Source organism: Phacochoerus africanus, chromosome 8 (genome assembly GCF_016906955.1).
Source record: "Phacochoerus africanus isolate WHEZ1 chromosome 8, ROS_Pafr_v1, whole genome shotgun sequence".
In the NCBI taxonomy this organism is placed as follows: domain Eukaryota; kingdom Metazoa; phylum Chordata; class Mammalia; order Artiodactyla; family Suidae; genus Phacochoerus; species Phacochoerus africanus.
The window spans coordinates 62,684,954-62,697,938 of NC_062551.1; the positions used below are offsets into that span (position 1 = coordinate 62,684,954).

At 57.1% G+C, this 12,985-nt stretch overlaps 2 protein-coding genes and 1 long non-coding RNA gene across 3 annotated transcripts; 2 read left to right on the top strand and 1 right to left on the bottom strand.

Moving 5' to 3' along the window:
* The first annotated feature begins 604 nt into the window (after positions 1-604).
* RPS5 (ribosomal protein S5) lies at positions 605-6,450 on the top strand. Its single transcript, XM_047790946.1, has 6 exons — positions 605-758; positions 1,472-1,580; positions 4,287-4,496; positions 4,619-4,747; positions 6,169-6,267; positions 6,343-6,450. Exons 2-6 carry the CDS (start codon positions 1,473-1,475, stop codon positions 6,409-6,411), a joined length of 615 nt encoding a protein of 204 aa, XP_047646902.1. The 5' UTR covers positions 605-758; position 1,472; the 3' UTR covers positions 6,412-6,450.
* Positions 6,451-6,574: 124 nt separating this feature from the next.
* RNF225 (ring finger protein 225) lies at positions 6,575-10,783 on the top strand. Its single transcript, XM_047790945.1, has 2 exons — positions 6,575-7,264; positions 7,645-10,783. Exon 2 carries the CDS (start codon positions 7,656-7,658, stop codon positions 8,583-8,585), a length of 930 nt encoding a protein of 309 aa, XP_047646901.1. The 5' UTR covers positions 6,575-7,264; positions 7,645-7,655; the 3' UTR covers positions 8,586-10,783.
* Positions 10,784-11,556: 773 nt separating this feature from the next.
* LOC125133003 (uncharacterized) lies at positions 11,557-12,847 on the bottom strand. The gene is made up of 2 exons (XR_007136383.1): positions 12,527-12,847; positions 11,557-11,868 (listed from the first exon to the last, which is right to left on the bottom strand). It is a non-coding gene; the product is annotated as an uncharacterized LOC125133003 (long non-coding RNA).
* Between the last annotated feature and the right edge of the window lie 138 nt (positions 12,848-12,985).

Genomic DNA, 12,985 nt, shown 5'->3' on the forward strand with positions numbered 1-12,985 from the left:
CTAGCGTGGGAACTTCCATATGCCTTGGGTGTGGCCCTAAAAAGAAAAAAAAAAAAAAAAGGCAGAGGCTGTTCCCCAGTCTCCTCCTCCAGGGCTCCTCCCGGAGGCTCATCCGCGTGCAGTGACCGGGCGGGAGACACAGAGAGAATGGTGGAGGACCCTGGCATGGGGTGAAGCAAGGGGTCCCCTCTTGGAAGCTCAGGCCCCAAGCCGACCGACCGCGCGAGTATAGCGGAGGAGAACCGTAAGTGATGCCTGCTCATCCGCCTCGGGTAGGGACTACAGCAGAGAGCTGTCTTAAGGCCCGAACACCACTAAGCCGCCGGAGCCCACAACAACTTGTGGTGCTGGTATAGCGGCGAGCGCTGGCCAGACTTCTGCCCACATTAGACATGGCGGCGCTGACCTCATAGAGACCTCTGCGCCTGTGCAGCGTCCCCCTCCACCCCAGCCTCGCCGCGAACGGGCAAGAGCTGGAAGTCGGACATCCGCCAAGCGCACCATTGGGCTCGCTTCTGCAAGTACGCATGCGCCCAGCGTTTACGTGTTCTGTCAGCCCCAAAGGGCGCCTTTGCATCCCTGCTCCGGATTGGTCTATGGATATGCCGTGTTGTTCTGCGCACGCGCTACTTTTGCTGACCCGGAAGTTATCGCCTCACTTAAAATCGTTGGACCGCTGCGCACGGCCTCTTCCTGTCTGTGCCAGGGCGGCGCGTGGTCCACGACAAGCTGTAGAGACGCCTCAGCCACGGTCTTAGGTAAGGGTCTCGGGGATTTGTGGGTCCGAGGACCAAACCAGAGTTTTCCGGAAGTCGTGTGTGAGCCCCGACCTCTTGGGCTTCCCCTGGAAGGACACAAATAGTGGCGTGGGGGAAGTTAGTCTTGCCCCGTTGTTGGCTCCCGGTAGCCCTGCCGCCGCCGTAGCCTTGCTCCACGGCGGACCGGAGAATGTTGGCTTTGCCTCTACAATTGTACTATATGTAGGAAGTAGCTGTTGTTTTTAGGTGCAGTGTGCAGGGTTTTTCCTAGATAGACGCCCTTAGTCCCTATTTGGGGTCAGAAACCAACTTCAGCCCTTGCGTTGATAAAGCGCAGAATTACTACCATTGAATCTTTTCCGTGTTACTTTGTAAGCTGAGCCTAAAGCGGTTTATAGATTTTTCTAAGGTCCCAGAGCTCTTGAAGATGGTTGGGATTTTAACGCCAAGTCAGTGCATTTGGTCTCGTCTGCCCATTCTGGGCTTCACTGCAACTGTTGAAAGCGTGCCTGCCAACTCTTGGCCTCGGAATTCCTGGGTGAGAGACGGATGTTTCTTGCTGAGAAATGAGTGGCTTTTCTAAGGCTCAACAAAGTGGACCCAGATGTTTGCAGCTTTCCTTGGTTCTTGGTGACTTCTTATTTTTCAGAATGTGGGCTAGTTTCAGACTCAGTGATGGGTATGCTTTGGGTTTTGACACTTTGTGTTCCTAGGATGACGGAGTGGGAGACAGCTGCACCCGCAGTGGCGGAGACCCCAGACATCAAGCTCTTTGGGAAGTGGAGCACCGACGATGTGCAGATTAATGACATATCCTTGCAGGTGAGGGGTTTTGCTGCGCCTCTAATGGTGGAATCACTTGAAAGTCATAGCTGTTCTCCAAGAGTCGAAGGTGGCTCAAGTAGAAGAGGAACACCGCACCCACCTTTGGTGTTTTTCCTTGTGTCCTGTTAGAAGTTGCCGCATTGGTAGTCAGAAGATGGTTCCTTCCTGAGAGTGTTCCATCCCACAAGCTATTTGGTAGGAAAAGTCACCATTGTAATGTTTTAAAGTGTAAGGGCCTGATGGTATTGTTTTGTTTGGGGGAATCTAATTGTCTCAAAATTCTTGTTCTTATTTTTGTCCTGTAGAATTTAATGCATCTTTTTAACAAATTTAGGTCATGAAGTGTAATTTAAATATCTGTTATATCTTACACATACATATTGTGATGCCAGTATCTCTCAGTTGCATGGCCTTGGTACACTTTTTGGAAATTTTTGTTGAGCAAAAACGTAAACGTTTATTTCTGAACTCAGTTTCGTTGGTCTTTGTGTCTGTGCTTCTGCCAATACCCCAGGCCTTTTTAAAATTTTATTTATTTATTTATTTTTTGTCTTTTTAGGGCCGCATCTGCAGCATATGGAGGATCCCAGTCTAGGGGTCGAATTGAAGCTGTAGCTGCCGTTCTATATCAGAGCCACAGCAATGCTGAATTCTTTTTTTTTTTTTTTAATTTTCCATTATAGCTGGTTACAGTGTTCTGTCAATTTTCTACTGCACAGCAAGGTGACCCAGTCCCACAAACTTACATACATTCTTTTTCTCACATTATCATGCTCCATCATAAGTGACTAGCTATACCACCTAGTGCCATACAGCGGGAATGTATTGCTTATCCATTCCAAGAGCAATAGTTTGCATTTATTAACCCCAAATTCCCAATCCATCCCTCTCCGTCCCCCTCCCCCTTGGCAACCACAAGTCTGTTCTCCAGGTTCATGATTTTCTTTTCTGTGGAAAGGTTCGTTTGTGCCATGTATTAGATTCTAGATATAAGTGATATCATGTGATACTTGTTTTTCTCTTTCTGACTGACTTCACTGAGTATGAGAGTCTCTAGTTTGGTCTGTGTTGCTGCAAATGGCATTTTTTTTTTTTTTGTCTTTTCTAGGGCTTTACCTGTGGCATATGGAGGTTCCCAGGCTAGAGGTCTAATTGGAGCTATAGCCGCTGGCCTAGGCCACAGACACAGCAATGCGGGATCTGAGGCACGTCTGCGACCTACACCACAGCTCACGGCAACGCCAGATCCTTAACCCATTGAGCAAGGCCAGGGATCTAACCCGAAACCTCATGGTTCCTAGTTGGATTCATTAACCACTGAGCCACAACAGGAACTCCTATTTTGTTCTTTTCTTTATGGCTGAGTAGTATTCCATTTTATGGCTGAGAAGTATAATCCAGTCATCCGTCAATGGACATTTAGGTTGTTTCCATGTCTTGGCTATTGTGCAATGCTGGATTCTTAACTGAGGCCAGGGATTGAACCCACATCCTCATAGATATTAGTTGGGTTTGTTATCGCTGAGCCATGACAGGAACTCCCAAAGCAATGGATTCTTAGCACTACACCGCCAGGGAACTCCCAGTAGTGGTTCAGGTATATATACAGCAAAGTGAATCAGTTATGCACATTTACAGTCTTTCTCAGATTCTTTTCCACATTACATCTTTGCCTATCACAAGGTGTTGAGATTTCCCAGTACTATACAGTGAATTCACTTTGAATGTCTTGTAAGGCTAGGCTCTTTGAGTCACATGTGATTTCTGTCGCATGGATGTTTGCTCCTTGTTTTCTTTTTCTTCTGGCTATTTTTGTTTGTTTGTTTTTTTAGGGCCACACACAAGGCATATGGAAGTTCTCAGGCTAGGGGTCAAATAGGAGCTGCAGGCCTGTGCCACAGCCACAGCAGTGCCAGAACCTTTATGCGTTGATCTAGACCAGAGGTGGAACCTGTGTCCTCGTGGATGATGGTCAGGTCTGTTACCACTGAGCCACAATGGGCACTCTAAAAGAGTCTTTTAAAACATTGATTCTCTGGGGTGGTTCCCCCCCCCCCCAGTTTAAGGCACACTAGGCAATGTCTGGGTACATTTTGGGCTATCAGTGCTGAGGAGCGCTCCTGGCATACTGGATGCTGCTAAATATGCCACAGTGCACAGCACAGCCCCTCCACGAAGAATTATCTGATACAATAGGTGTCTGGTATAGAGTTTGGAGAAACACTTCAGTTTGTCTCGTTTGTTTGTTTGTTTTGTCTTTTCTAGGGCCACACCTGTGGCATATGGAAGTGCCCAGGCTAGGGGTCTAATTGGAGCTGTAGCCTCCGAGCTACACTGCAGGTCACGGCCATGCCGGATCCTCAACCCACTGATCGAGGTGAGGGATGGAGCCCGCAACCTCATGATTCTTAGTTAGATTCATTAACCACTGCGCCATGATGGGAACTCCAAGAAACACTTTATTAACACAACTCGGAGCCTGGGCTGTCATCTTCGTTCTCCACACCCCTTCATCCCATTATACAGGAAATGATCTTTTTAATGACTCGCAGGAACTGGTTTTGGTGTTGTAGTGGCAGGCAGGGCTCACGCACAAGCTTCTGCGGGTGGATGGGGGCTTCCCTTTGTGTGTCCAGTCCCTGTGGTCCTTGCCAAGGTCCAGCTGCTCCTGACCATGGTCCCTCCATCCCTCTTCTGCCCCAGGATTACATCGCGGTGAAGGAAAAGTATGCCAAGTACCTGCCCCACAGCGCAGGGCGCTATGCCGCCAAGCGCTTCCGCAAGGCCCAGTGCCCCATCGTGGAGCGCCTCACCAACTCCATGATGATGCACGGCCGAAACAACGGCAAGAAGCTCATGACCGTGCGCATCGTCAAGCATGCCTTCGAGATCATCCACCTGCTCACGGGCGAGGTAGGGCCCGCCCTGCACCCCAGGGCCCTCGGCTGCCATGCCAGCAGCCCGCCAGGGTCCTCCGCCTGCCGGGTGGAGAGGGCCGCTGGCTGGGCGGCGGGCTCATGGGCCCCCTCTCTCAGAATCCGCTGCAGGTCCTGGTGAACGCCATCATCAACAGCGGCCCCCGGGAGGATTCGACCCGCATCGGCCGAGCCGGAACCGTGAGGCGGCAGGCGGTGGATGTGTCCCCACTGCGCCGTGTGAATCAGGTTGGCTGGGGGCGCTCACCTGCTGGCAGCAGCCTGGCTGGGGCAGGGTTGGCGGTTGGTAATGTTCGTGTGTGTCTGTGTTTTTCCTGAAGGTCGCTTTTTCCAGGAACTTGTCTTGAGTTCTCCCCCGAGGCAGAGCAGACACACGCTCTGGGCCCTCTCCTGGGCAGCATTTGGCTGGCAGACCAGTGTCCTTTGGGTGTATGTTTCTGCACTCCTGGATTGTTTGAGAATCTGCTAGAGGCTTTTTGTTTGTTTGTTTAGCTGTTTGGTTGTTAGGGCCACATCTGAGGCATATGGAAGTTCCCAGGCTAGGGGTCAAATCAGAGCTACAACCGCCAGCCGCAGCCACAGCAACACTAGATCCAGGGTGCATCTGTAATCTACACCACAGCTCATGGCAACGTTGGATCTTTAACCCAGTGAGCAGGCCCAGGGATCGAACCCACATCCTCATGGATACTAGTTGGATGTGTTACTGCTGTGCCACAGTGGGAACTTAAGTTAGAGGCTTTTTTTTTTTTTTTTTTGCTATTTCTTGAGCCGCTCCTGTGGCATATGGAGGTTCCCAGGCTAGGGGTCCAATCGGAGCTGTAGCCACCGGCCTAGGTCAGAGCCACAGCAACGCTGGATCCGAGCCACGTCTGCAACCTATACCACAGCTCATGGCAACGCCAGATCGTTAACCCACTGAGCAAGGGCAGGGACCGAACCCGCAACCTCATGGTTCCTAGTCGGATTCGTTAACCACTGCGCCATGACGGGAACTCCAATAAGTTAGAGGCATTTTAACCATTTCCCTGTTAACACTGCATTGGGGTCTCCTAAGAATGACTTGACATTCTATCACCGTTGTTACCTCCCAAGTAATTTTTGAAAATTGTTTGTTTATTTGCTTTTTAGGGCTGTACTTGCAGCATACAGAAGTTTCCAGGCTTAAGGGTCGAATTGGAGCCACAGCTGGTGGCCTTCACCACAGCTCACAGCAATGACAGATCCTTAATCCACTGAGCAAGGCCAAGGATCAAACCCGCATCCTCATGGGTACTAGTTGGGCTCGTTTCCGCTGTGCCACATCGGGAACACCTGTCTCCGAGTAGTTGAATAGCACTCCAGCGTTCAGTGTCCCTTCACTGTTGCAGTTGGCGGAGCTGTCCCCAGCATGCCCGTTATAGCTGTTCCATTCCAACCAAGGGTTCCAGGCCAGGAGCACACATTACATTTCCCTTCGGCACGTCTCAGGTCCCCTGTCATCAGGACCATTAGTCTGATGCCAGATCTAGCAGCACGCCCTCTTTACTGCATCGTGGGCTTCCACTGTGCTTGTGGGCCCCCCAGTGCTCATTGGGGGCTTGGGTACTGGAGAATGTGGTGCTGCCTGGTTTGGAGGAACCCCTGCTAAGCCGACCCCTACTCTCTAGGCCATCTGGCTGCTGTGCACGGGTGCCCGAGAGGCTGCCTTTCGGAACATCAAGACCATTGCCGAGTGCCTGGCAGATGAGCTCATCAATGCCGCCAAGGTGGGTGAGGACACTGGGTGTGCTGTCTCCAGGGGAGGGCCCTCCACCGTTGGTGCTAACCGTCCCTTCTTGCAGGGCTCCTCCAACTCCTACGCCATCAAGAAGAAGGATGAGCTGGAACGTGTGGCCAAATCCAACCGTTGATTTCCCAGCTGCAGCCCCAATAAAACTGTTTGCCATTTAGGGTGGCCCCACCCTCCTGTGCACTGTGTCCATTGGGGGGGGGTCTGGGAGCAAGAGGTGGATGCAGGACAACCCCTGTGTCTTGGGGAGCTACCCACATTCCTGGCATGTCTTCTGATCTCTGGGGATCTGGATTCACCAGGGAAGCACTCACTCAGCTCAGGAAGCACCGCTGACTCAGAACCATGGCACCCTGGGGTGCAGGCCTGGCTGCCTGGACTCTTACAGCAAGTTTTGGAAATGAGCTGGGTGGGGTCCTGGCAGAGACGTCACTGGTTTGGGTGGGGGGGCTTGGTGGTTGAAACCCACCACCATGAGGGAAGGGGGTGTGCAGTAGGAAGCCAAGGCCTAGGCTCTGGGCCAGAACAGCACGTAGCCCTTGTTCTGCCGGCCCTAGCCCATCTTATGTGGGGTCTCTGCCTTCAGCCCTCAGGGCTCCAAAGTCCCCCACGCGCCCTACAGCTCCCCTAACACCTGGGTTGCACTCGCCCCGCCAGTGGCTCTGGCAGGGAGGGTTCCTGAGGTGTTGAAGGCTGGGGGTAGTGGAGTTTGCCCTCCTCAGGGAACTGGGCTGTCACATCCCTGTCAACCTGTGCCACCCTCAACATCCGCCAAGGTCAGACTTGGTGCTCACCATCCTGGGGGTGGGGCGGGCAGTCAGACAGGTCTGGTTGCAACCTGGGTCTGGAGGGAGGGGTCCTGCCTTGGGCACCTCCCATGGGGAGGGGTGTTTGGTATCCACCTGCAAGGTAGGCCTACGGATGGGGTCAGAGCAGGCAGGAAAGTGCCGGCCAGAGGGTGGAGGTGCCAACAGGTAGGAAGGATCACTGGCCCCCTGGGTTCTTACAGTGGTGGGGAGCCTCCGACTCCGGGTTTGCGGCTGGGATGCTGGCCACCCATCCTAAAGCTTGGGCCCTCCCTCATCTGCCTTTCCCTTGAGTCTCCCAAGGGTTTGCCTAGCTCTCGGGGGTACCTCTCGTCTTTGCTCCCCGCCTCTCTGCGGTCCTTCCTGGCGTCACTCAGGCCCACTCCTGCCTAGGGCCTCTGGGGGCAGCTCAGCATACTTTGCGCCGTGTCCCGGTTCCTAGTCCCGTCTTGCCCCCCCACCTCCCTCCACCCTTCTGTGCTCTACTCCCAGTCTCCTCTCCGGGTCTCCGCGTCCTCTGCTGTCCCTCCAGACCCCTCTCCCCGTAGGTCGGGTCCAGATGCCCTGTCCTCGGCCACCCTGGCTCCGCCGCCACCGGCCCCCTCAGGGCTCGGGCCCCGGCAGCCCCGGCAGAGGGAAGGATGAAGACGAGGAGGAGGAAGGGGACGGGAGCCCGGGCCCTATCCTGTCCCCCGTGGAGTGCCTCATCTGCGTGTCACCCTTCGACAGCGTGTTCAAGCTGCCCAAGCGCCTGGACTGCGGCCACATCTTCTGCCTCGAGTGCCTGGCGCGCCTGTCCCTGGCCACTGCGGGCGGCGGCGACGCGGTGGCCTGCCCGGTGTGCCGCGCGCCCACGCGCCTGGCCCCGCGCCGCGGGCTGCCCGCGCTCCCCACGCAGCTCGCCCTGCTGCCCCGCGCCGCGCGCGCCCCGCTGCCGGGCCAGGGCTCCGTGCGCTTCGACCGCCGGCGAGGCCTGCTATACCTGCGGCCGCCGTCCGCGCCCGGGCCGCGCAAGGCCCGCCCGCCGCCGCCGCCGCCGCCGCCGCCGCTGCGCCTCGGCCGCCCGCTGTCCCGCAGCCTGACGCTGCGCAGCTCGGCCTGGGTCTTCCACGCGGCCGTCGCCCTGGCCGTGCTGGTGGCCGCGGGCCTCGTGGTCTCGGGCGTCTACATCTTCTTCCTCATCCCACGCGCCGCCGCCTCGAGCCCCGCGCGGCCCCAGCTCGTGGCGCTCGCGCCGGCGCCCAGCTTCTGGCTCCCGCCTCGGCCCACGCCCGCCGCGCCCTGGACCCCCGCCTGGACGCCGCGCCCCGCGCGCCCTGAGCCGAACGCCGAGCCGCCAGAGGCTGCGGAGGACGCGCTGCAGCCCGAGGGGGTTCCCGAGGAGACGCCGGCCGGGCCTTCGGACCGCGGGTGGGGGGCAGGGGCGGCCCCGGCCCCGGACTGGGCCCCGCGGGCACGGGGCGGGCGAAGGCTGCGGGGGTCACGGTAAACGCGGGTGCGCCGCAGGCCGTCGCCAGGCCTGGGGACCTGGGTTCGGGGCGTCCTGATCCCCGCGGAGGCCTTAGAGGGTGCCTGGCAAGCACGCATTTCCCCAGAGGGGCCTGGTGCGAGGATTCCTGGGGTCGTGGCATGCGGAGGGCCCCTTTCGGGGAGCACCCCGGCTCCGATCCCTGTGGGCCTCAGATATGGGACCCCTGAGTCTGTAAAGGCCCTGCTGGGAGGCACTCATAACCCTCCTATCCTATCGGTGAAGGACCAGTCGGCAGAACCCCGATCCTCTTGCGCGAGTCCAGCCGCAGAGACGCCCAGAACCACATCGAGCAGGGGCCCTGCTTGGAGCATCCCCATCCCTGCTCCTCCTGACGGTCCTCCTGAGTGCACCCCGGTTCAGAGCCTCAAGAACGTTCCTCCTCGGCCGGACCAGGGCTGAGGACTCAGATTTACCCATCTTTGGCCACCATCCCTGGCCGGCCCATTGCAAGGCCGACCGCTACCCGCTTCCCCAGCCTGTGGACTTGGTTTTCTCCTCTGCTGCCTGTAGGCTGGGCCTGGTGGGCTCCAGCTGTCTCCGTGCTGGTCCTGAGCTGCTGCCTTGCACACTTGACTTGGAGTTGTGGTGCAGCAGTGGCCTGTCCAGGGCTGGGGAGGGACAGATAGGGCCGGAGCTTCAAAGACTGGCTCCCTCCTGGATCCTGTGTATCAACTTCCAGTGGAAGCCTGGACTTTCCCTATGGGTAGTGGCTTCTGAGATTCTCCTACTCTGCTCTGAGGCAGCTCTGGTCCCTGAGGCTCGAAGAAGTCAAAGTCGCCCTCTGGGTCAGAGAATATCATGTGATTGTAGGTGGAGGCTCCCTCCTGGACACCTGGGCCTCCCAAGGATCCTGGCCCCTCTCCCTAGCCATGAGAGCCCCCGACACCCCCTCTCCGCTCATGAAATTCTCAGGGCCAGTTACTGCACCTCCTCCAGGTCAGACAAGCTTTCCTGCCAGCCCTGCTGTGCGCCAGGCTGGAGCCTCAGCGCTCCTTGCGGAAGCAGCCAACAAGTGGCGCTCCAATTCCCGCCCTCCTCTCGGAAGGGGTTAACCACCCTCCGCACAAACTGAACATGGGCCCTGTCTCCCTGCCAGGCCCGGAGCCCCAGGCAGCCTCACTTCACCCAAGGCTGGGGTGCCGTGTGTGGCAGGTGGCATCCAGCACTCTCTGGAGAGAAATGTGACTCCTATGGGGCTGGAGGCTCCTCTTAGATTTGTTTACATGTGCGTCCACAGCGCCTGGCACACAGGGCTACCGGATGGTTTTCTAGGGAGTGGCATCCTTGCAAGTAACCAAGAGGCATCCTGGGAAGCCTACGGTACCCGAGGCTCACCTGGCTCCCAGCCACCCCGGCCTAGGCCTGTTAGTGGAGCTCCGGATGGGGGCTACTGCTTCCAGGTGGGAAGCAGGAGGGGGAGCATCAGGGTGCCCAAGGGAGTGTCTTCCCGGACAGTTCCTGTCCCACACCCGGGGCCAGTGATGCCAGTGTGTTGGATCATGGGACAGGCACGGCCCGGTGCCGCAGGGAGGATACCTGGCCAGGCAGGAGCAGGATTGCTTGGTGGTCTCTATTGCTTTCCCCCGGCTCCCACCACAAATTACCACCAAATCAGTTCCATAGAACACCTGTTAGTTATCTTACAGTTCTGTGGGCCAGAAGTCTTTTTTGAATCCGAGCCACAACTGTGACAATGCCAGGTCCTTAACCCACTGTGCCACAGCAGGAACTCACAGGTCAGAAGTCTTGAAATCAGTTTCACCAGGTTGAAGTGGGTCTGCAGGGCTAGTTCCTCGTGGACGCTCTAGGAGAGAATTTCCTTAGCTTCTCTATCCTCTGGAGCTGCGCTCCTTGGCTTCCTCCTCTGTCTTCAGGGGCAGCAGGATAGCATCTTCCAATCTCTTCCTGACCCTCCTGCCTCCCTCTTTCACCTTAAGGATACTGGGATTACACTGGCCCACCCCTAAGCCAGGATAGCTTCTCTGACTCCATGTCCTTCATTTAATCACACCTGTGAAGTCCATTTTACCATGTAAAGTAAGAGACTCTCGGATTCCAGGGACGAGGATCTGGATGACCTTGGGGGCATGATTCAGCTGACCACAGGGTCTTTCACCTCGTGCTGTGCATTGCTTGCCTTCTCCACCCCAGGCTGGGAGGGCTTGGGGGGGGGGGGCGTAGAACTGGCAGGAAGGGGCCCAGCCTGGGGCCGGGGCAGAGGGGTGGGGAGCAGCAGAAAGGGGCCCTTGGCTGCAGTGCACAGAGGAGGAGGAGACAACACTTTCTGCCTGCGGGGGTTCAAGGAAGGCTGCCTGCAGGAACAGACCTCAGAGCTGTGTCTTCAACGATACTCAGAGGAAACAACAGCTGGCATTGAGGCAGGGGGACCGGATGCAGGCAGCTGGCAGCTAAGGTCAGTGGGCAGGGCTGGCTCCTCCCTGCCCTAACTCACTTCCTCCTCCGGACTCTGGGGAAGGGCTGCTTCTCCACCCTGCCAGCTAGGAGCCTGAGGCCTCAGTCTCTCTTCCCATAAAATGAGGCTGATGACAGAGCCCAGGGGCCGCTGAGCGTCCCAGTCTGCCAATTGCTACCTCTGTGTCTACCCGCCCACTGCCCATGAACAAACGGGATGCCTAAAACCACTCTGGGGCCTGGATCACATGAGGCTTCTCCCCACACTTGCCTTCCAGCCTCCAGCCACCTGGAGCTGTGCCCTCCCCGCCTCCCTCTGCTCACTCCATCCCTGCTGGATGCACCCCTACACCTGCCAGGGCTTCTCCTCCTGATGGTCCCTATGGCTGTGAACATGGCGGGTCAGGGGTGTGTCAGCTGCAGGACCTGGCAAGGTGCCAGGGAGGCCTCCTTTACCGGCCAGATTTTAGTTCTCTCTTCTGAAAAGCAGGAGAAAATAAATTACTTACAGGAAAAATTCGTTCATTCACAAGTATTTATTGAGTGCCTGCTGCGTACCAAGGGCACACCGGGGATACTTTGGGAACAAGGGACGTCGCATGGTGATGATGTCCGGAGGGCTAAGAGCCATCATCCAGTCAACACTGCCTCCCTCCACGCTCGTGGCGCCCCCAGCTCCCCCAACCTTTTCCAGGCCCTCCCCCAGTTCTCTTCTTCCCCTGGAAGCTCTGCTGCACCAGGATCCAACCAGGCTCTCCTCGGAAGGGGGCCTCTGCTCACCCGTCGGGGCACCCTCTTGTATTCAGGCCAAGGGAACACTCGTTGGATCCTGGAAATGCAAGTGTCCAGCTTACAGATGGGGAAACTGAGGCCAAGGTGCTGGGCAGGGCGTGGATTCGAACAGGGACCAGAGAGCTTTCTGCAAAACACCCCTCCTCGACTCGACCCCCTTGGCTGGGCAGCTTTTCCTTCCTCCCGCAGCCACATCTCTCTCTGTCCTCCAATTTCTCCGTCCTTTGCTGCTCGCCAGCCTCCGCGCGGGTCCAGGCCAGGGGAAACCGCGGAGGCGGCCCTCGAGGCGGACCAATCGGAGGCCGCGATGAGGGCTGGGGGCGTGGCCGGCACTGCACTTGGCCCTTTTCTCTCTTTCTTTCTCTCTTTCCCTCTCTCTCTCTTCCTCTCTCTTTATTTTTTCCTTTCCTCTCTTCCTCTCTCTTTCTTTTATCCCTTCTTTCTCTTTCTCTCTCTTTCTTTCATTCTTTCTCTTTCTTTCCAGCTGCACCCGCCGCACCCGCGCCGAATGGAAGTTCCCAGGCCAGGGATCGACTCTGAACCGCGCAACAGCAACGCCCGATCCTTAACCCGCTGGGCTGGGTGGGAACGCAACCGGCGCCTCCACGGAGGCAAGTCGGATCCTTAACCACCGCGCCACCGAGGGAACTCTGGCACATTTTCACCTCATCTCCGCGGCGTTGCCCGCATCTTACCCCTCCGCCAGGGCCTGGTTCGGGAGCAGCAAAGGCGACCAACACGGGTACCCAGTTGGAAGCCTGAGGCCAGCGTTGCTGTGGCGATTTTGCCCGCCTTCTGCCGGGGCGCAGCAGAGCTGCGCGGGCAGAGTGTTCCGGCCTCAGACTAGAGGGGCTGCGCCCAAAGGGCTGTGACCAATCGGGGACCCGGAGCCAGAGCTGCCACGACGACTGCAGGAGAGCGTCGGAGCAACGCAGCTACCGGGCTGGGAGGTGCGGAATCGATCCGATTGTCATCACACTGCTGGTGCTTCTGCTCTGCGCCCCGCTCCGCGCTCTGTATCGGCAGGTCTCGGGCCTTGCAGCCGTTCGGGCTCATCTAGTTATGAATACATTTTAAGGGAGATGCGATAAGATTACAAAGAAAAACCCCTGGTGCAGTGACTGCTGCGCTCTCTCGAACCCTAACCCCAACCC

Bases quoted from the DNA above. Each gene is read 5' to 3' on its own strand.
- RPS5 (XM_047790946.1), top strand. From the start codon at position 1,473: ATGACGGAGTGGGAGACAGCTGCACCCGCAGTGGCGGAGACCCCAGAC. The intron at 4,497-4,618 runs GTAGGGCCCGCC...CCCCTCTCTCAG, and splicing joins TCCACCTGCTCACGGGCGAG to AATCCGCTGCAGGTCCTGGT. The intron at 4,748-6,168 runs GTTGGCTGGGGG...CCTACTCTCTAG, and splicing joins CACTGCGCCGTGTGAATCAG to GCCATCTGGCTGCTGTGCAC.
- RNF225 (XM_047790945.1), top strand. From the start codon at position 7,656: ATGCCCTGTCCTCGGCCACCCTGGCTCCGCCGCCACCGGCCCCCTCAG.